This window comes from Ursus americanus, chromosome 3 (genome assembly GCF_024610735.1).
Source record: "Ursus americanus isolate L20-20 chromosome 3, mUrsAme1.1.p, whole genome shotgun sequence".
Taxonomy (NCBI): Eukaryota; Metazoa; Chordata; class Mammalia; order Carnivora; family Ursidae; genus Ursus; species Ursus americanus.
In genome coordinates, this window is record NC_142129.1 from 6,828,022 (window position 1) to 6,847,430 (window position 19,409).

The 19,409-nt window shown below is 59.9% G+C and overlaps 2 protein-coding genes across 6 annotated transcripts in view; one reads left to right on the plus strand and one right to left on the minus strand.

The window, feature by feature from the left end:
- Nucleotides 1-8,304, minus strand: part of LOC123789635 (SCO-spondin-like) — a 54,472-nt gene extending 46,168 nt beyond the window's left edge. The window contains exons 1-14 of the mRNA XM_087860616.1: nt 8,280-8,304; nt 7,401-7,655; nt 6,485-6,555; nt 4,579-4,775; nt 4,086-4,168; nt 3,792-3,971; nt 3,295-3,539; nt 3,100-3,199; nt 2,270-2,428; nt 2,102-2,181; nt 1,493-1,630; nt 1,104-1,275; nt 658-898; nt 215-359 (exon numbers count right to left, since the gene is read on the minus strand). Coding sequence (XP_087716742.1) covers nt 215-359; nt 658-898; nt 1,104-1,275; nt 1,493-1,630; nt 2,102-2,181; nt 2,270-2,428; nt 3,100-3,199; nt 3,295-3,539; nt 3,792-3,971; nt 4,086-4,168; nt 4,579-4,775; nt 6,485-6,555; nt 7,401-7,655; nt 8,280-8,304 — 2,091 coding nt within the window. The remainder of the gene's footprint in view (nt 1-214; nt 360-657; nt 899-1,103; nt 1,276-1,492; nt 1,631-2,101; nt 2,182-2,269; nt 2,429-3,099; nt 3,200-3,294; nt 3,540-3,791; nt 3,972-4,085; nt 4,169-4,578; nt 4,776-6,484; nt 6,556-7,400; nt 7,656-8,279) is intronic.
- ZNF467 (zinc finger protein 467) lies at nt 7,947-16,551 on the plus strand. Of its 5 annotated transcripts, none has more exons than XM_045792377.2 (6): nt 7,947-8,474; nt 10,091-10,245; nt 10,491-10,566; nt 11,050-11,166; nt 11,968-12,081; nt 14,659-16,551. In XM_045792377.2, exons 3-6 carry the CDS (start codon nt 10,533-10,535, stop codon nt 16,155-16,157), a joined length of 1,764 nt encoding a protein of 587 aa, XP_045648333.2. In that variant the 5' UTR covers nt 7,947-8,474; nt 10,091-10,245; nt 10,491-10,532; the 3' UTR covers nt 16,158-16,551. The 5 variants fall into 5 exon arrangements, with proteins under 5 accessions (XP_045648333.2, XP_045648336.2, XP_045648337.2 ...); XM_045792379.2 differs by having other exon boundaries at nt 8,270-8,387; XM_045792380.2 differs by lacking the exon at nt 10,091-10,245.
- The last annotated feature ends 2,858 nt before the right edge of the window (nt 16,552-19,409 follow it).

Below are 19,409 nucleotides of genomic sequence, written 5' to 3' on the forward strand. Positions count from 1 at the left end.
AACATTCGCGGGAACCTAAGGCGGAAGTGAGGACCCCAAGGGGAGATTTTAGGGGTCTGCGGCAAGCCATCCTCCCCCAGAGTCGGTTCTCTCAGCTTTTCCCGGAATGACTGTGTGTTTCTCATTGATTTACTTAGAGGTTCCCCGACAGTCACCTCTCCCCCACAGCACCCCAATGAGGGCTCCCCCCGCCCCGCGTTAACCCCCTACCCACCTGCACCAGGCTGGAGCGGCAACCCGGGCTGCCGCGGAAGGAGAAGCTCCGCCCATCGAAGGTGAGGTAATGGCCGTCCCCGCCCACCGCGCACTCGGCTGGGCACGGCGCCTGCGCGCAGAGCCAGCGGCCGTCCTGGCACACGCTTTGGGCGCACGGGGCGGGGAGCGCACTCATTCAGCGCCCAAGACCTCCTGCCCCCGCCCAAGCCCGTGGCCCTCCCTCCCCCAGCCACCCCTCTAACCCTGCAAGGTCTGGAGGTCAGCTGGTGGAGGTCACTAGCTAGGTCTTTAAGCAGGGCCATCAATTATGCCAGGAGGGGTCACAGGTCCCCTGTGAGGGGCCCCCGGAAGGGGAGGCAGGTTCAGGAGATAGCATAAGGGAGGGCTCCGAGGGGACCGCGCGGACTCCAACCCCAGCCAAGGGCCAGCCGGCGGACCCACCACGGGTTGCACAGCTGGCGCACGGTGTCTCCCGGGGCGTAGCGCCGGCGCCGGTGGTAGCAGGGGCAGCGGGCTGCAGGCACACAGAGGGCGCCGTCCCAGAAGAGGCCGGGCGGGCACTCGCAGCCGCTCACGCACGCTTCCCGGCAGGACCCCTCCCCTCCTTCACCCACTGCCGAGCAGCTGGGTGGGCAGGCCGAGGTGCAGTCCGAGTACAGTTGGCCCCCAGGACACAGACGCTCTGTGGGCACAGGAGTGGGCTGTGAGGTCCGAGGGTCCTCCTCCTCCTGCCAGACCCCCCTTGCCTGCAGCCCGAAGAGAGGGTGCTTGGGAGGAGGCCCAGCTCTCAGGAAACCAGGGTCATAGGGCTGCTGTCTGGCCGTTCCCAATTCTGCCGGGTGGGGAGGCCAGGGGCTATGCAAAGGAGGGACAGGCACCAGCCCTACCGCAGAAGCCTGGCTTCCTCCAGCCCACGTGGATATGCTGTTTGGCACACTCCTGGGCATAGTTGGCCAAGGTGGTGCACACGGCTTCCCGACGGGCCTCTCGCCCACTGCCTGCTGGGGCCCCAGAGCAGTAGGCAAAGAGGCAGGCCTGGTGGTACTCAGCAGGGGGAACCTTCAGAGAAAGGACAGCCCCTCAGTCAACCAGCCTCACCAGGTTGTTTCCATCGTGCCCTGACTTATTATAATCAAACAGAATGAGCACTCGGAGGGACCTCTGAGATTCTACATACAAAGCAGTGACAGGACCAGAGTCCCTGTTTGGCACCTCTCTAGCACCCACCCTTTCCCGCTCCTCTGGTGGTGGAGACCGCCTCCACCCCCAGCCATACCTGGGCGTGGCATTCCCTGAATGGACTGTCCAGCAGCTGGTGGCACACATCCTGGGCTTCAGCCTCCATGCCTGCCTCTGTGCCGCTTGGGGGGTCCTCACAGCCCTGGGCTGCCTCCACGGAATCCAGACACCCAGGCTGGAGACAATTGAATTCAGGTCAATGGGGGATGAGGGACATTAACCAGGACACCAGGAAAATGGACACTACCCTCATGGCTGCTTCAAGTCTGCACTGTCATGGCCACCAGCCCAGACAGCCTGAGGTTGGGGGGTGGCAACAAAGTCATAAGTTCTGGTAGGGGGTGGGGGAGCTGGGGTCACATCAACCCAGAGGCAGGAGGTTTGATAACTAGCTAGTTAACCAAAACTGGTCAGTGACCGGGTTGCTGAGTGTGTCCCCTGGGTAGTCAGTTCACCACTTAAATTCCATGGGGACCCTGAACCTGCCCCCCACCAAGGACCTGGGAGAGGGCCAGGCCCTGTCCCTGAGAAAAGGCCAGTGATGAATACAGAGAGCAGAGGCTTGGAGGTATCAGAGAAGCCAGGAGTTGGGGGGCCACCAGGAGCACGGCAGAGAGCCTGGGCTCCGTGAGGCCTGTAGGCTCACCTCTGAGTCAGGGAGCCTCCAGGAATTCCCAAAGGTGGCAGCTAACACAGCCAGTCTCCCTCCAGGCTCCAGAAAGTCATCTGGGGAAGGGCGAGGCAGAGGTGTGGTGTCTGGGCTCTCCAGTCTTTCCTTCCCTCCTGTACCCGCAACCGAGGCATGCCCACTTACCCTCAGGCTGGCCATTGTAGACTCCACAGAGACCTTGAGTTTGTCCCTGGAGCTCATAGTCCACAGAAATGGAGACCGAACTGGACCTGTCCAGGCGCACAGTGACCCCCAGGCCCCCTGACAGCACCAGCCAGTCCCCTTGCCACTGCAGGCTTAGCCCTGGGCAGGAGAAGGCAGGAGTCACCCTTTCTACCCCTTCCACCATCACGCCAAGGCACAGACTGCCCAGGGAAGGAGAGGAGGTGGTTTTCCCATCAGAGCCCTCTTTGAGAAGTTCGTGGACACTACAGGTGCTCTCTTGAGCAAGTACTAAAGTAGTAATTAAACTACAAAGCTCCCGCGAGCACACACACAACCCCACCCCCACCTCACTTCATGGACGGAAGACCAGGTCCATCTCATGACCCCGAGATCATGACCTAAGCCGAAATCAAGAGTCAGAGGCTTAACCAACTGAGCCACCCAGGAGCCCCTTAACAATTTTATTTTTGAGTAATCTCCACACCCAACATGGGGCTCAAACTCACAACCCTGACATCAAGAGTCCCATACTTCACCAACTGAGCCAGCCAGGCATCCTGACACTCAAAGAGGTTAAGTAGGGGGACTCGCCCTAAGCCACACTGTGAGGAGGAGTCAACTTGGACACTAGGTCCGTGCCTGGCTCCTCAGCGGCCTCCCTCATTTCCAAATACCTCCCTGTAGCAGTGGGGGCGGGACAGCAGTCTCCCACTCAGCTGGCCCTTTTGCTGCCCCCTGCCCCGGGGGATAGGCAGGCTGTCCCCGAGGAACAGATGGGGCCTTGGGAAGTCCCCTGCTCCCTACAGTACCGTGGAGCAGCTGAGACTCCGCATCAGGTACCAGCTTCCCGTTCACAGAGACGTTTTTGCCCTGGATCAGCACCTCCTCAGGTCCCATCATTACTCGGGCCTTGGGGGAGACACAGGGTGGAAGAGGGGTTCAGTGGCTCACCTCCTCCCACGTCCAGCTCCCTTCCTGTGTCCTTCCCCACCTGCCTCCCTCACCAGCTGACAGTGCTCAGGCTGGGGGCAATGCCCCCTGGGCGTGAGGTGGACAGCCCAGGTGGCATCAGCGGCCCCTGCCAGCAGGTAGGTGCAGCGACCCAGGAAGCGGTAGTGGCGCCCATCAAAGGTTCGGTAGTGGAAGCCTGACCAGGTGGCGCAGGTGGCCGACGGCTGCTGGCGCTGGCTCCAGAACTGGGCCACGGCCCCCGCCAGGGGCTGCAGGAGGGCTGGCGCGGGAGCGTTGCCTGGAGGAAATACACCCACGGTGAGCCGCTGAGGGCAAAGGCAGGAGCGTGGAGGATGAGGATGCAGGGCTTCTCCCAGAGCAGGGGGCAGGTCAGAGTGAATGGTCATTCTGGACGCGGGAGGGATGGGAGGTGACTCATCCGAGAGCACAAGGGAATGGGCATGAGCCCTGCAGGAAGGCCCAGAGCTCAAGAATTCTCTGTGGCAGTGCCTGCAGGGGGAGAGAGTGCTGGCCAAGGCTGCAGACCCACCTGGGAGGTGTCGGCTAGAGCAGCTGAGGCAGGCCCAGGAGCTGCCATCCCGCCAGCTGTGTCCCCAAGGCCAAGCACAGCACTCCTCCAGGCTTCCTGCAGAAGCATTAGCTGAGCCTGCTTGCGGCTGGCACTGCTGTGTGGCAAAGCAGTGGCCCCCAGGGCTGGCTCCTGCAAGGGCTGTGGTGGCTGGAGGGAGAGAACGGGGCGACCCAGACAGTCAGCCTGGACCCAGCTTCCCTCCCCACGCCGCCTCCACGAAACCACAGATCTGGGCTAATAGCAGGTGCTTACCCAGCGTGCAGTGGGTGCCCCCCCAGCCTGGGCAGCAAGCCCTCACTGTCCGGTTCCTTGCAGCAGGCCGGGTTTCTGGGGGCCTGGGTCCACCGAGCGGGCAGCAGAGAGAAGATGTTAGTATTTATCCCAGCCCCATCTCGGTCCCTGAGTATGGCCTGGGACATTCACTCTGGTCCTCTATTCTCTGAGTGCTTTAGCATCTAATTTCCCTTCCAGGTCTTAATTTCCCCTTGTGCAAAGTGAGAATGATGTTGGGAAGGCAGAGTGGAGGGGAGGCACAGGGAACAGACATCGTACCTCTCCCTGCGCTGCCTGATCCCTGCGCTGCCTATCCCCAACCCCACACCCCTGAGTCTTCTCAAACCCAGCCGGACCTATTGCCCTAACACCTGCTTCCCCAGAATACCACCCGGTTTACCTTCCCCCCAGAATGTTGGCTCCATTGCTCTCTCCTGCTCAGCAGCTAACCCAGGCTCCGAGCCTCACTCACTTGTAGATGGGACAGAGCCCGGCACGTCCACTCCAGGACGGATCCAGTTGCCAGCCCAGGCGCTGGTAATGGTAGAGGCTGGTGCAGGGCACCAGGTCCTCCTGGCGGGGGGTCACTTCCTCCTCCACCAGGAAGGTTTCCGTATGTTCACACCACCGCCTGCCCACAGATGGGGACAGCCACTGCCACCAGCCCTTCTATTGCCAAGAAGCCCTGTCCTGTGATCCCACTCCCCAGAGAGTCCCTCCCAGGGAAGTGTTAGCAAACTGAGGAGGAGGCTGGTTGGGAGCAAGAAGCATAGGGGACAGCGCCTGGCTGCCCCAGAGGGTCCTGTTGGTGAGGCGGGAGCAGAGGACCTCCGTCAGAGGGGCCCCAGGCTGGGCTGCTTACCCGTTAGCCAGGGTCCATGCCATCCCAAAGAGGAGGGCAGGCAGCAGCATGGTGCTGCCCCCCAGGTCACCTTTGGGGGGCTGTGAGGCTTGGGTCTGGGGAAGGCAATGCTGCGGCAGGTGAGCAGAAAGGCCAGTGCTGGGCTTCCCCGCCCCACACTGCAGTCTCCGGCAGCCAGGCGTCGATGTGCCCAAGACAGCCCAAACAGCTAGAATGAGGCCCGTGGGGCTGGGGAGGCTTTATCTCGGCCCGTGCCCTGGGGCACCAGCTGCTCGGAACCAGATTGGACCTGCCTGCACATTGCACAATCCCCTCAGAGGCCAGCTCTCCCTGGAAACAGTCCCCTTCCTACCCTTCTTGTGTGTGTGTATATATGCATGTGTGTGTGCGTGCTCGCGTGTGTCTGTGCGCTCGGTGGGGGAGTGCATGTGCCCCAGGCCACAGCCAGACACTCTGAGCCTCTGATATTTTTCCACCCTCAATTGTACCTCAAATTAAGGCGGACTCCGGACAAGCCACCTTCTCTTTCTGAGCCTCAATTTCCTTGCTAGTAAAAAATTTAGGGACTTCCCAGGGATGCTGGGGGGGGGGGGGGACTCAGGGGCTCCACTTGTGTGTGGGCAGGGGCACTTGGTTGACTCGGCTGATTAAGCATCGGACTCTTGATTTCGGCTCAGGTCATGATCTCCGGGTTGTGGGATCAGGCCCTAAATCAGGCTCCACGTTCAGCATGGAGTCTACCTGAGATTCTCTCTCTCCCTCTGTCCCTCCCCCCACCTCACACCTGCACAAGCGCCCACTCTCTCTCAAATAAATAAATCTTAAAAGAAAGAAAGAAATTGTGTGTGTACACATTTTCCTGAGGATAGTTCCGTAATTGTTATTCAATTCTCCAGAGGAACCAGGACCCCACAAAATGGTCAAGTTATTGTGCCAAATGACTGATATGGTCTTCTAGCCCTAAAATTCTGACTCTGATTCTTTCCCTGCTTCCTTTCCTGCCTCCTCCTGCCCCCTCTCCCAGCAGGCACTTGAGCAGCCAGGACCAGTGAGCTGAAGGAGCTGAGTTTCCAGGCTGGTTGGACTGTGTGGAGACAGGGGGAGAGCATGTGCCCTTTCCTCTGTGGTCTGACTTCTTACTGGGGGTGATTATGTGTGGCTGGCTGGGTACACCCTGGTCTTCTTTTGAGAGAGTCTCCTAAGGTCCAGAACCAGGAAGCCTGGGCAGGGGAACAGAGCAAGCTTCAGGAAGGACTGGCAAGGGTGGAAAGTGTGTGTGTGTGGGGGGGGGTAGGAGACAGAGGGGCTGGAAGGCAGCTCCCCAACCCTGGGGGCAAGGCAGCCGGATGGGATCATCTGAGTATCCGGTTGGGGCCGGAGGTGGCCCAGGTGAATCCTGGTTACATCTTGGTTACCAATTCCCAGGACACCCAGGCCAGAATGTGGCCTGGGCCTCAGATTCCGTAAACCTCGATCCCCTAAATCTGTTGTCCTGCTGAGCACCCCACATAGTTACCCCACCTAGGGCCAGGAAGCTGCTGGGAACCAGAGCCACGCTAGGCATTTCTCTTGGGCCCACCATTGGTCCTGTGGCCCAAAGAGGGTGCAGGGAGTTCCTCAGGGAACTCTCAGGTGGGGTCCTCAGAAAAGGCCAGGGTTGGGCCATGGGTGTGTTGCTGTTGCTAATCTCTCACACATGTACCCCATACACTCTCTCCCACACCCCCGCTGCAGGTCTCACAAGTGCTCACACCTCACCCTAGCACAGAGACACACTCTGCTCCCAGGGCCATGAGACGGCCGGGGGCACTGCCTAGCTGAAGGAGCCCATCCAGGAGGTTGAAGAGCCTTTCCCAGCTGATTCCAAGGTACCCCGCGCTCTTCCAGGCACCACCTGCTCCCATGCTTCTCCTAAACATCAAGGAATATTGATGGTGCCCCTGCTGTGCGCTGTGCTTCTCTCTGGAGGCCTCACTCCCAGCTATGGATTCTAACCGCAGGTGAGAAGGCAACCCTTGGATTGGGGAGAAACCCAAATCACAATGCCCCTTTCCCCTAAAGGGGACAGAAGGGAGGAAGCTGGAAGCCAGGGGAGATTGCAGAAAGAGATGTGGGAGAGGGGGCCTGGAATAACCAGCCCACATTTCAGCTCCACAAGGACAGGATATAGGGAGCTTCCAAAAGGAGTCAGGTGCCTGGGTGGCAAGGCGGAAGAACACCATCATAACCCAGGCAGGGACTCCCAAGACCCCCAAGTCCCCCCAGAAACCGGATCTGAGGGCGGAGGGCATCGCTCCACACCTAACTGGGACAGGGTTCCAGGCCAGTAGGAGGACCAGCCCCCACCCCGCCCAGAGAACTCGCCCCTCTCCGCAGCCCCCTCCCCCGGACCCCGCCCTCAGAGTCTCTGCCCAGCCCGTCTTCAGCCTCACCCCCCTCCCCGTGCCTCCTCTCCAGCCCCGCCTTCTCCCTGGGGACCCGGCTCAGTGCCCCCACCCCAATTTCTGCTTCAAAGGGCCCGTTCTCGCTGAGGCTCAGCTCTGTCTCCTTCGGCCACGGCCACCCCTCGCTGCCCCAGGGGACCCGGCTCCCGCCGCGGGTGTCGCATCGGGTCCTCCGGAATCGGGGTCGGCGGTTGTGGGTCTGAGCGGATCCGGGTGGAATCGGAGTGGAGAGCAGGGGCGGGTCTGAGTTTCCCAGACCAACACCACAGACCGACAGTCCGGAGACTCGATCCCACCGCGAAGCGCTGCACGGATACGCTCCAGGGGGGGGGCTCGCGATTCAAAGACAGCAAAACAGACACTCACGGGCTCTCCTCCCCCGAGCACGCCCCCTCCTCTTCCCCTCCCCAACTCCTCACCGCACCCCCTCCCCTCGCGCTCCACCTTTCCCCTGGCTCCTCCCTCGGCGCCTGCGAGCACCCTCCCGCGCAGCCAGCGTGCCCTTCCTCCCTGCCTCCTCTCCCTCCTCCACCCCTCCCCCACACTCCTCCCTTCCCTTCCCCCTCTTCCCTTCCCCCCCTCCTCGTTCCTAGGCTCCCACTTTCCATCACCTACTCTGGGCCTCCGTCCCTCCACACCGTCACCTGCACGCCTAACCCCGCCGTGCGCCCTCCCGCGACCCCACTCCAGCACCCCCCTGCCCCTACCTCCCCCACGGGGTGCCCCGCAGCTCCCCTCCCGCTTCCGCGCTCCCCTCCCCCCTGCCGGGCGCTGCTTCCCCGCTCCCGCTCCCTCCGCGTCTTTTCCTCTCCCCTCCCCGCGAAGTTTCGGGGCTGTCAGTCTGTCAGTCTTTCGGGCAGTCGGCACCCGAGCTACAGGCAGCGGGCGCCATTGCGAGCAGAACCGGCCGGGGCAGAAGGCCCGGGCGCCTGGGTCCCGCCAGCAGCGGGGAGACCCGACCGGCCAGCCCGCCAGGTACGGGCCGTGGAGGCGCCCAGCGGCAGGCGGCTCCGCCCGCTTCCCCTTCTACACCGACACTCAGTCACTGCCCGCTCCGCGCAGGTGACAGCCCCGGGGGTGGGGGCGCTGGGAGCGCTGGAGGGGGTGGGGTGGGGTTGGGGGGGGAAGAAAGGGCAGGGGAGGGGCAGGGGCTGGAGGAGGGAGGGGCTGGGGCTGAGGAGAGAGGGCCTGGCTAGGGGGTGGTCGCGGTAGTAGAGAGGAGAAGGAAGCCCGGGGGTCTGGAGGGAGGGGCGGAGGCTGCAGAGTGGGGGCCGGGTGGGTGTCCGGTGGGAGAAGGTTGGGAGGCTCCCGAGGGGAGGGAGTGAGGAGTCTCCGGAATGGGGAGAGAGAGTGTGGGAGGGGGTCGTGGGGGAAGGGGGGCACCGAGGCCAAGGGATCAGGCCTTTCGGGAGGGGCGGGAGAGAAGGGCGCTGACAGGTGAGCCCAGGAGCCGGGGAGGGGCCGTGCCTTGGAGTGAGGTCTGGGAGGAGAGGCTCTAGGGGACAAACGGAGGCGGGGAGGTGGGACGGCAGGGGTTTGGTCGGGAGGAAAACTTGGGGGGGGGGTAGAAGTCAGTGGGGAGCAGAAATGGGGAAGGTAGCCACTGAGAGAGAGGGGAGGAAAGCGGAGGTGTGTTGGGAGGCAGGGGTGGGGAGGAGCAGAGTCAGGGAGAAGGTCCAGAGCGAGCCGTAAGCCACAGACTCCCAGGCTTGGGGGAGCCTGGGGACAAGGGAAGGAGCTCGGGGAGCGGACTGGAAGGGGGAGGGGAAGAGCGGTTCTAGGGACTGGGGACCGGGAGGGTAGGGAAGCGAGAGCCTGCTGGGGAGGCAAAGGGGGAAGGGAGACGGGGGCCTCAGAGGGGAAGGCAAGCTGCAGGAGGGAGGCAGGGAGGGAGGGAGGGAGGAGGATGGTGTGGGGAGAGGGGAGGAGGGCTGGGGAGGGGGGAGGAGGGAGGGAACTGAGGTGAAGAGAGGAAAGGAGAAGGAAGGGAAACCAGAGTGGGGGAGGAGAGGGAGAGGGGAGGGGAGTGCGGGGTGAGGGAGAAAAGCGGGGAGGAGGAGGGCGGCGTTAGGGAGGAAGGAAAAGAGGAGGGGGAAAGGAAGGGAGAGGGTGTGCAGCCGGGGAGGGGGATGGAGCCTGGGGGGAGAACCGGGAGGGAAGGGAAAGGCGGCCCTGAGCCGGGGAGGAGGAGGGGAGCGCTGTCGCCGAGACTGCCCAGAGCTGAGGGTCAGGGGGGCGGTGGCTGGGGAGGGCCTACCGGTGGGGGCCGGGAGGGGCTGGCCCGGCTGTGAGCAGGGGCAGGAGCCGGAGGGGCGGGGCAGGGGGCGGAGCTGGGGAGCCGGCCAGATTCGGTGGGGAGAGAGGGCGGAAGGCAGAGGGAGTCGGAGAAGGGAGGGGCAGAGGGAAGGCTGCCAGAGAGATGGGGGGGAGGGGAGTCTGAAGTGGGAGGGGCAGGGAATCCGCTGGAGGAGGAGCTGGGAAGGGGGCTCGAGGGCGGGGTGTCCCTGCCAGGGGAAGCCCTGAGGGGGAGGGGCGATGGTTTTGAGGTAGGGTTTTGGGGAGAGGAAGCAAAAGCCATTTCCTGCCTTCAGCAAAGACCCTCTTCTGAGGGCCTCCCCCACCAGTTGCCCAACAGTGACACTCACCTCCGCCCCCTCCGCTGGCTCCTATTTCACCAGCTCCTGCAGTGACAGCTGGAGGGCCCAGGAGATGAAGTTCCCGCTCCCCACCCCAGTCTTCCACTCTCCACCCTCTCCCCAGAGAATCGATTGATTCCTGACGTCCCCAGGCAGGGGAGCACTGGTGGGCTGGGCCTGCTTCAGAGACCTGCCAGGTGAGGGTAGGGGTGCAGCTGATTTCTGGAGCTGACCAGAGCCTGCAGAAGTGGCTTCAAGGCCTTGGCCTTCAAAGATCTCTTTGCTTTCTGAAACCCATCTTCCCTCATTCCCCTTACCTGTACCTGGGGACATCACCTTTGGAGCTCCTGGGGATCGCTGATGGGGAGAGGCTGGGCAGAGCCAAGGCCCAGGTGGCAGCTGTCCGGAGAAGAATGTGAACAAGGATGTGTTTTCTCCTTAGGGTGTGTGGCCTGATTCCCAGGAGGAGCTACCCTGGGTTGCCATGAGAGAGACCTTTGAGGCCCTCAGCTCCCTGGGTGAGCCAGCAGCACTCAAGGAACGTGGGTGGATGGGGGGCAGGATTCAGGGGCACCCTAGGCCTGCTGCTTCCCTACCATTCGGACAGTCAGGAGATGGCAACCCTGAGACCCCAGAGACCCCCAGGGAGCCTGTAGGGCAGCCTCAGCTCCACCAGGGTCTATTTCCATGTCTGGCCCTGCGGAGGCTGTGCCGCATTGTATGCGCACAGGCGCACATGGGGACTCACAGAGCACCCGGATATTTAAATCTGTTCTCTTCCTTCACCTGCCCTTGACTCAGTGCAAAGGGACTGAGGTGGATACCTGGACAGGCTGCTGGGGAGCCTGGCTGTCCCCTGTCATGCTGGCTAGAGACCCTTCCTTCCTGAGCAAGTTGGAACAAGCCCCTGAGCTGTGTTTGGGAAGGGAAAGAGGCCCTCCCTTTGATCACCTGTTCTGTACTAGACGCTTTACTTGGTCCCATCCTTCTGCCTGTAACAGGATTCTCTGTGGGACAGCCGGAAATGGCCCCCCAAAGTGAGCCTGGGGAAGGGTCCCATAATAACCAGGAGCGGATGTCCCCTTCCAGGGAAGACAGCATGCTGGGCACGTCCTCTGGTAAGTAGGTGGGGACCGTGAGCAGTGGCTTGGGGTGGGATCTACCTTTCCTTCTTCATCAACTATTTGTTGAGCACTTACTAAATGCCAGGGTGCTATTCTCCATATTTGGAATACCTGAGTGACCAAATAAAGATCCCTACCTTCCAGGAGCTTAATCTTAGGGCAGAAAGTCAGCAAACAACAAATACAAAAATAAATGTACTTATAAACTGTGTCAGAAGGGGATATGTGCTATGGGGAAGGGCCCGAGGTGGGGGTGGGGTGGGTTGCAGCATTAAATAGTGTGAGAGTGAGAGCAGGCCCCGTTGGGAAGGTAAGACTTGAGCAAGATTTGGAAGAGGTGAGGAAGGTGGCTAAGGAGCTCCCAGAGGGAGAAGACGCGGAAAGTAGGCCCGCGTCTGGCTTCTTGACATTCTGATCTTGCACAAGGATTTGCCTGGCACTTGGGTCCATCTGGTGGCTGGGAGGTCTGCAGCTGTCCTCCTAGGAGTCTTATGCAAGCCTCAGGGCAGGGACCTTTCCTTGCTTCCACTACCTCCCACACGTATTCCAGAAGCTTCTCACAGCTGTGGCTCTCACCACCTGCACAGCCTTTGCTTGCAGCTGCCCCTGCTTGAAGGAGCCTGAGGCTGCCTGGGGGAGGCTGGGAATTCAGTCCCTGCAGGTATGATGTGGGACAAGATCCTGCCGGTGGGGCTGGGACTAGGGTTTCAAAAGCCCCTGCTTGATAGCACCAGTGGGGACCTCTGTCCGGCTGTGATGTCTTTGGAGTCCTTGAGGTAGCCTGTTCTCTGCCAGGGCACGAGGCCCCCAGACCAGAGGAAGGCACCCACACGGAAGAAGCTCAAGCCGCCTGCAGAGGAGGCCAGGCATGCGCACCACAGAAAGCCGAGCCCATGGGCTCCTGCCCAGGTAAGTCTGCCCACCTCTCCAGCCCACCTGGGGCCCAGGCAGCAGGGACAGGGGCTTTGTCAACTCCCAGCTGCTATCTGATGAGGCAGCCACTTCAGGCCCTTCCAACTTAAGATGAATCAGTCCCTGGCCCCTTTCTGCTGTAGAGCTTCCGCCCCCAGAGGGAACTCCACACCACAGAAGACAGAACTCAGAGAGGCCGGTCACCCAGAGAAACTGACCCTCACCTCAACATCCTCTAGAAGTCTTCTCCTTCCACCTCCCCGTCTACGTGTGTACTTGCTGACTTGACTTGAATTACCATTGCCATGAAGACCTACCTTTTCATTGCCTCACCCCAGACAAGCTCCCTCCCCCAAATCTCCACTGGTCTCACGGGTACCCAAATGCCCTAAATCCGTTGCACTGGGCTTATCTCCCCCACACCCAGGGTGATGGAACAGTTGATTTCTTTCTCCACAATGCTGCCATCACTCCCTTCCACTACCAGCATGCTTAGCACCTTCTGCCTGACTGCTATCATTTATTCCAGGGGTTTATTCAGTGCCTGCTGGGTCCAGGCTGTGTTAGGCAGAAGGGAATGAGATTGCCCCTAGGCTGACACAGACTTGGTTTGAATCCTTCCTCCCCATTTCCTTACAAGTGACCTTAGATAGGCTCCTTCACCTCCAGGAGCTTGCTTGTTCACCTGTGAGCAGGGAGATGAGTCACTTCATGGTTGCTTCGAAGCTTTGGGACAGTGGACGGACGGGGTGTCATCTGTGGTTGGCACTCAATAAATGGTGGCAATCCTCATTTTTATTAGACACATACAGAAATGGAACACAAGATGTCTGCCTTTCAGAAGCTAAAATCTAGCTGAGATGACATTAATTTGAATAGAATAAGGAATTAAAAGAACAAATAAAAATAAAGCCATTGCAAGGCCATGTAGCGGCGTTAACAGTTAAGTGCTATGGGTAGATAAGAGATCCTCACCTGCTGGATTTGTCAAAGATTTTGGGGATCTGTGCTGCATTTTGAGGGAGGTGTAGACATCAGCTCTGATGGTGGGGTAGAGGGTGGGAAAACATTCTAGGCTGAGAAGAGACTTTAATACAGAAAAGTTGACGTGTGGCTGGGGTTAGAGCAGACCAGCTTGGCTGCAGAAGAGCGTTTATGCCTGGAGGTAGTAAGAAAGTTGGTCTAGGTGGAACTTACTTTATCCTGTAAATGATAGGGAGCTATTGATGGTTCTTTTTTTTTTTTTAAAGATTTTATTTATTTGACAGGAATAGAAACAGCCAGCGAGAGAGGGAACACAAGCAGGGGGAGTGGGAGAGGAAGAAGCAGGCTCCCAGCGGAGGAGCCTGATGTGGGGCTCGATCCCAGAACGCCGGGATCACGCCCTGAGCCAAAGGCAGACGCTTAACCACTGTGCCACCCAGGCGCCCCTATTGATGGTTCTTGAGTAGAACAGTGGCGCAATGAAAATGAAAGCAGTATCACAATAGGATAAATAGTTGTTTGGAACTGATGGATCAGTAAAAGAAATTGAGAGTAAATCTGTGACAGTCCGTGTGCGCATGTCCAATAGTGCTCGGGCTATTTCAGACTTTCAGAGCCAGACAGCAACTCAGATCATCTGGTTCAAGGGCTCTTAAACAAGAATGACTTTGGGAGCTTTAAAGAAAGAGAACCCATTCATGCACCCTGCTCCCACAGATGCATTTGGTAAAAGTCCCCAGGAGAGTATGATGTGGCGCCATGCTTAGGAACGGTGAACTAATACAGCCCTTCTATCTAAGCAAACTAACACGGTGAGCTCACAGCAGTGACAGAGGTAAGCGAACCAAGGTCACAGTACTGGCTAGTGGCAGAGGAGAACCCAAGTAGACACAGTAGACACTCCCAGTCTGGGTCCTGAGCTCCTTTCTCTTGGCTCGACCATTGCAGTGCCCAAGAGGGGCAAAGCTCCAGTGGGACCCACCTCAAACCTGCTCCCCCAGAAGGCACTCCCCACTTCTCCAGAGTTGGCACTGTTCACTGGTTCCCCAATTCCTGTAAACTCCATCCTCCTCTTCCTAAACTGGGATTTCCCACCTGGCTCCAGAGGCAAGAATGAAGGGAGTTAGGGGCAGGGGCAGCTCCGCAGCCACCAGAGGGGAGTTAGAGCTGCTCAGCTCATGGGAGACTGGTTCCAAAAAGGGCTGCAAGATCTGGGGGAGCCAACAACGTGAGCAGATGAACCTAGAGTGAAGCCTGAGGACCGAACTTGGAGCCACGTCTATCTTCGGGGACACACAAGCACACTGTGCCTCTGCAGCAGAGGCAGGGAAAACACTCCTCCGCCGGCGGAAGCGTAAGAGACGGCCCCGGGAGGAGCTGGGGGCTCCCACCAGCTTCCCGGGCTGCAAATAACCAAGGAGGAGGACTGAACGGTGACCTTCGGATTTGGTCATTCCCCGGAAACTTCCAGTAGAATGGAAAGAACAAAAGCCAGACTGCGGGGCTCCAGAAGTGGTGGTCCCATTGGCAAATAAACGTGGCATAAATAAAAGTGGGGCTTAATTGGCTCGTCTGGTTTTGACTTTTCAGGGGATGAGTGGATGATACGGAAGGTGAAGGTGGAGGAGGACGATCAGGAGGCAGAAGAGGAGGTCGAATGGCCCCAGCATCTGTCATTACTCCCCGGCCCTTTTCCAGCGCCGGACCTGGGGCCTCTGGCCGCCGCGTACAAGCTGGAGCCTGGGGCCCCAGGGGCACTGGACGGACTCGCGCTGGCCGGCTGGGCCCCGACCTCGGAGAAGCCTTATGGCTGCGGGGAGTGCGAGCGGCGGTTCCGGGACCAGCTGACTTTGCGGCTGCACCAGAGGCTGCACCGCGGCGAGGGCCCCTGCGCCTGCCCGGACTGTGGCCGCAGCTTCGCGCAGCGCGCGCACATGCTGCTGCACCTGCGCAGCCACCTCGGCGAGCGGCCTTTCCCCTGCTCCGAGTGCGACAAGCGCTTCAGCAAGAAGGCCCACCTGACCCGCCACCTGCGCACGCACACCGGCGAGCGGCCCTACCCGTGCGCCGAGTGCGGCAAGCGCTTCAGCCAGAAGATACACCTGGGCTCGCACCAGAAGACGCACACGGGCGAGCGGCCCTTCCCCTGCACCGAGTGCGAGAAGCGCTTTCGCAAAAAGACGCACCTGATCCGCCACCAGCGCATCCACACCGGCGAGAGGCCCTACCAGTGCGCGCAGTGCTCGCGCAGCTTCACGCACAAGCAGCACTTGGTGCGGCACCAAAGGGTGCATGAGGCGGCCGGCCGCGCCCCATCTTCCCCCGACGCGCCCGCTTCGCCGGGTTCCCCTGCCCCGTCCCCCACCCCGTCCCCTCCCGGGCCCAAGCCTTTCTCCTGCTCCGAGTGCGGCCTGAGCTTCGGCTGGAAGAAGAACCTCGCCACGCACCAGCGTCTGCACCGCGCCGAGGGGCGCCCCTTTGGGTGCGACGAATGCGCGCTGGGCACCACAGTGGACCCCGCCGCTGCCGAGCCCTTGGCCTGCGCGCCCGGAGACACCCCGGCGACCCAGGGGGCTCCCGCCAGCGAGCGGTCCTCCTGCGCGGACTGCGGGCGCGGCTTAGCCCACGGGCAGCACCCGGCGCGGCACCGCCGCGTGCACCCGGGAGAGCGGCCCTTCGCCTGCGCGCAGTGTGGCCGCCGCTTCGGCTCGAGGCCCAATCTGGTCGCGCACTCCAGAGCCCACAGCGGCGCCAGGCCTTTCGCCTGTGCGCAGTGCGGCCGCCGCTTCAGCCGCAAGTCGCACCTGGGCCGCCACCAGGCGGTGCACACGGGCAGTCGGCCCCACGCCTGCGCCGTCTGCGCCCGCAGCTTCAGCTCCAAAACCAACCTGGTGCGCCACCAGGCCATCCACACCGGCTCCCGCCCCTTCTCCTGCCCGCAGTGCGGCAAGAGCTTCAGCCGCAAGACCCACCTGGTGCGGCACCAGCGCATTCACGGCGAAGCCGCCCACCCGGCCCCCGACGCCGACCTCTCGGCCCCAGCCTGGCCCGCTCCCACAGAGGTAACAGCGCCCCCCCTCTTTTTCTGAGCCTTGTTCTCTCCAGGACCCTTCCTTGGCTCGCTGGTTGGAGAAACCCACGCTGGAGATCTTCTGGACGGTGGGCAGGATGGCCTGGGCCCCGATGGCTCTTCTTCCCTCTTTATCTTGCTGGAGAGAAGTCCGGAAAAAATAACCAGCTTTGACATTCTGTGACAAAGACAATGTTAAGAGTGAACCCTTGCTGGGAACAGTTCAGGCGTGAGTCCCGAAAAGAATCCCACCAAGAGACCCCATCAGAAAGCAGACGTTTATTTCTTGGACACCCCCCCACCCCCCACCCCCGCGCCACCAAGGACTGACTGGGTCAGGAGCCTCTCCAGGGGGAGTGAAAGAATGGTTATGTGTGTACTTAAAGTGTCATTAAAATTAAATTCTGAAGGTTCTGGGGGCTGTTAAATGAGCACAGGGTGGGAGCCCCTGACTCTTCTCATCCACTGCCGCACCTCAGTCCTCCCCAGAGGACCATCCCTTCCTATCGGGGTGAGCTAAATTTAGCCAGGCGCTGGTAATGGCTCTACCAAATGCGAATATAACAGAGGTAACCGTTAAGCCGCTGTCCTGCTCCCTGCTTCTAGCTCAGACATCTGATGGAAGATGGACATGCACTTCTCATGGCGGGTGTTGAGACTACAGCTGTAGGGAGTGCAGAGAGGGGCAGGGCGCCCTTTGGCCATTCCCATGGAGATGGCACGCTGAACGGTGGGCTCTGGAACTCTCCCGGGGGATCTCAGAACTGCCTGGCAGCGGGAGGAAGGACATGAGCAGCAGGTGAAGGTTGCTTCCCCAACACCATTTTCCTACGTTCTGGCTTTATGACGGATGCCCGATCCAGATGTCTCTGTAGCTGCATGTGGCTGGCTGGCTGGCTGGCTGGCGGTGAAGGGGAGTGGAGGATGATGGGAAACATGCTGGCCTTGGAGAAGGCTCGGGTCTAACCCCTCCTGTGCCTCTCATAGGACTTGGAGCAGAGCATTCATTTTCTTGTGACTCTGCTTTCTCATTACCGTAGATTGTCAGTTGATGAGGGCTGAGGCCATTTCCAACTCTAGCATTACCATCACCAAAAATAACCCTAGCCAATATTTATTGGGTGCCTTCTGCCTGCCAAGCACTACACTAGGCACTGGGAAACAATAGTAAGCGAGACAGACAGACTTGCAAAAGATGTCAGAAATCCTCAGCTAGGGCGAGCCCAGAGGGCTTTGCGGGTATGTGGTGAGGGCATCCCAAATCTAGGAAAGGTCAAGGGAGGTTGGCAGGATGAAGACATCTCTACCGTGAGGCCTGAAGAATGAGCACGAGGAGCCAGGTGAAGGGGGAGATTGGAGAAGATGCGGCACGCAGAGGGCCAAAGTCCAGCACAGGGGCGTGGAGAGTGAGCACTAAATAAGAGGTCCAAGTAGCCCGAGAAAGAGGACGAGGATGGGCAGACTAGGAAAGCCTTCAGCACGGATCAGGGAGCTCAGACTTTATCCAAGGGCAGCGGGAAGCCATGGAAGGGACTGGGCAGGGCAGGACTAGGATGACGTTGACACGGATGCATTTTAGAAAGATGACCAGCTGCCTATAGAGGATGGGCTGGCAGGAGGCAGGGAGGCTGGAGACCAGCCCATCAGCAATCCCGGAGACAGGTGGTGGGGCCTGTGGACCACGGCGGTGCCAGAGAAGATGGAGAGAAGTGAAAGACTGAAGAGACACTTACCAGGCACACTTACCAGGCACGGGGTGAGTTGCCCAGTGTGGAGAGGGAGATGGAGGGTGGTGACGTCGGCGTGATTTCTGCTTGATGACTGACTACCCGACAGCAGCGCTCCCCTGAGATGGGCGACATGGGAGGAGGAGCAGCCTTGGCTCTGTGGAGTGGGTGCAACCAGTGCGCGCCCAGTAGGAAGCAGGCCATGTGGGGGCAGAGCTCCGGAGGGGTCTGGGCTGGAGAGAGGTCTGAGGCCCATCGACAGGTTTCTCAAGCTACGGGGCAGTGGATGGTCGGTGAGAAGCGAGTGTGGAGTGAGTGTGGAGGGGGCCTGGGACAGAACCCCCGGGACACTCCCGTTCAGGAGATGGCATGCAGAGAAGCCTGGAAAGATCGGGGGCGTGCGGTGCCAGAGAGTGGAAAGGAAAGCCCCGAGACGCACAGTGGGGCTGAGGAAAGGCAGTGTTTCTGGAAAGAGGAGGAAGTCAGCAGCTGAAGGGGGTCGAGAGAAAAAGTAATAAGAACTTCCGAATCCTCCTGGATTTTGCAGCAAGATCGTTGGCAGCCTCGGTGAGAGCTGCTTCTGGGGCAGTGGGGACAGAATTCGGGTTGCGACGGGGAATCACAGATGCACAGTCCCCTAGAAGGTAGGAGAAAATGAGACCAAGGCGCCGGCAGACGACTGAGGTGGCATAGGAGGCCCTTTGACCGTGAGACAAAGGAAGGAGGACACGTGGCTGTGAAAGCAGGGAGTTTAGCTTTTGTGGCCAAGAATGAGTAGGTGACTCCCCGTGACTGTGGCTGTGAGGCCACAAATAGGAGCCACTGAGTTTGGCCCCAGCAGCATTTTAAATACTTGGAAATTTCACTTGAAACTCTGGACTTCCAGCTCATCTTGGAACAGCTGGAAGACGCAGCGACTAGTGGCTGGAGCTGAGCGCAAGTTGGCCTCTTCAGACGTAGAAGAGGGGGCGCGGTGTGTTGGGCCCTCGGCCGCCCCGTTGGCTGTGCTCTCTGGAGTTGCCTCCTGGGCCTCCCAGGCACTGAACTTGTGATTCCTGCTAAAAAAAGTAACCTCACAGACTTTGAAAATCAAACACATGAAAGCGACATTTATGTTGGTTATACCAATGTTTATATTTCTCTAAACATTCTGGAATTCTTGTGTAAAAACAACTTTTAGGGGCGCCTGGGTGGCTCAGTTGGTTCAAGTATCTGACTCTGGATTTCGGCTCAGGTCATGATCTCAGGGTCCTGAGATTGAGCCCCCCGTTGGGCTCCATGCTGGGCATGAAGCCTGCTTAAGATTCTTTTGCGCCTGGGTGGCTCAGTCGGTTGAGCATCTGACTCTGGATTTGGGCTCAGGTCATGACCTCGGGGGTCGTGAGAGCCTCCTCTGCACCCAGCAGGGAGTCCACTTGGGATTCTCCTCCCCCCTCTCCTTCTGCCCCCTCCCCCCCCCCCCGCTCATGCAAGGGTGCATGCTCTCTTTCACGAGTAAATAAATAAATCTTTAAAAAAAAACAAGATTCTTTCGCTCCCTCTCC